The sequence below is a fragment of the Merops nubicus genome, unplaced genomic scaffold (genome assembly GCF_000691845.1).
Source record: "Merops nubicus isolate BGI_N331 unplaced genomic scaffold, ASM69184v1 scaffold14206, whole genome shotgun sequence".
Classification (NCBI taxonomy): domain Eukaryota; kingdom Metazoa; phylum Chordata; class Aves; order Coraciiformes; family Meropidae; genus Merops; species Merops nubicus.
Genome location: NW_008615713.1, coordinates 14,869 through 15,989, shown reverse-complemented (window position 1 = coordinate 15,989; position 1,121 = coordinate 14,869). Strand labels below are relative to the sequence as shown.

The 1,121-nt window shown below is 64.0% G+C and overlaps 1 protein-coding gene across 1 annotated transcript in view; it reads right to left on the bottom strand.

Moving 5' to 3' along the window:
• Positions 1-1,121, bottom strand: part of SNX22 (sorting nexin 22) — a 2,493-nt gene that overhangs the window by 355 nt on the left and 1,017 nt on the right. Inside the window, exons 2-4 of the mRNA XM_008942617.1 lie at positions 425-508; positions 226-330; positions 48-142 (exon numbers count right to left, since the gene is read on the bottom strand). Coding sequence (XP_008940865.1) covers positions 48-142; positions 226-330; positions 425-508 — 284 coding nt within the window. The remainder of the gene's footprint in view (positions 1-47; positions 143-225; positions 331-424; positions 509-1,121) is intronic.

Here is a 1,121-nt window from a genome sequence, read left to right as displayed (position 1 = left end):
CCCGCCCCCACCCAGTAGACCCCACCGTCCACTGAACAGCTACTCACGGCAGGCCACCGGCCTCGGTGTCCTGCTGGCCACGCCGCACCTTCAGGAAGTCCAGGACATCTTGAGGCAGCTCCTTGTTGTAGCACAGGACACCCTGATGTGGAGAGAAGGTGTGTGGGGGTCAGCACCCCAAAAAAACCCCACCCTCCAAAAAGCCACCACTGGCCAGGACCTCACCTGGAGGTAGAGCTCCAGAGCCTGTCGCCGCTGCTCCAGCGCTTTGGGCAACCAGTTGGGGACACGGCGCGGGGGGAAGTCAGGAACCTTGCAGGTCTTCTTGATCTAGGGGAGGATGTGGGGGGACATCACGGACCATGGAGAAGGAGGAGGAGTTCGGTGTCCCCACCTCGTGGTGCTGGGGGCAGGGAGGTCTCACCTGCTTGTGCAGCACCTGGAACTCGCTGTAGCGCTTGGTCACCGTGTGCCGACGGCCGTTGCACAGCACCTCCACCTGGAACACCTTCCAGGAAGCCCTCCTCACCACCTTCATCATCCTCATCCGCCTCCCAGGGGAGACGGTGGCCTCCAGCTCCCACATACTCCTCCAACCCAAGGAGGAGGACACTTGGAGGCCTCCAGCAGCCAGGACAAGCAGAGACGCTCCCAATCTCCAGGGTAGACACACCCCCCCCTCCATATATCCCCCATCCCCTGGAGCCACTGGGGACACCCGAGGTGGAGGCGGGGCAGGCAAGGGTGGTCACCCCCCCCAGGGGCACTTGGGAACCCCCACCAACACCCTGGGGACATCTGCCCTCCCTGCCATTTCCCAACAGATAGGACCCCCCCCACCCCTGGGTTGTGGGGCAGCAGACAGAGCCTAACAGCCCCTGCAGACAAAGGGGACTCCCCCCGGAGGTCACAAGGAGACACCCCCCCTTACCCCCCAGAGCCAGAGAAGATCCCCGGAGTAAGGGACCAAGCCCCTCCCCCTCAGCCAGCAGGGACACCAGGAGACAGTCGTGGGCTTCTTGACCCCCATCCCCCCATCAAGCCCTGGGGTGGGAAGGGTCCCCAGAGGTATACAGGAACACCCCGAGCCCCCCCAGTTCAAGGGTAGGGGGTCCCACCTT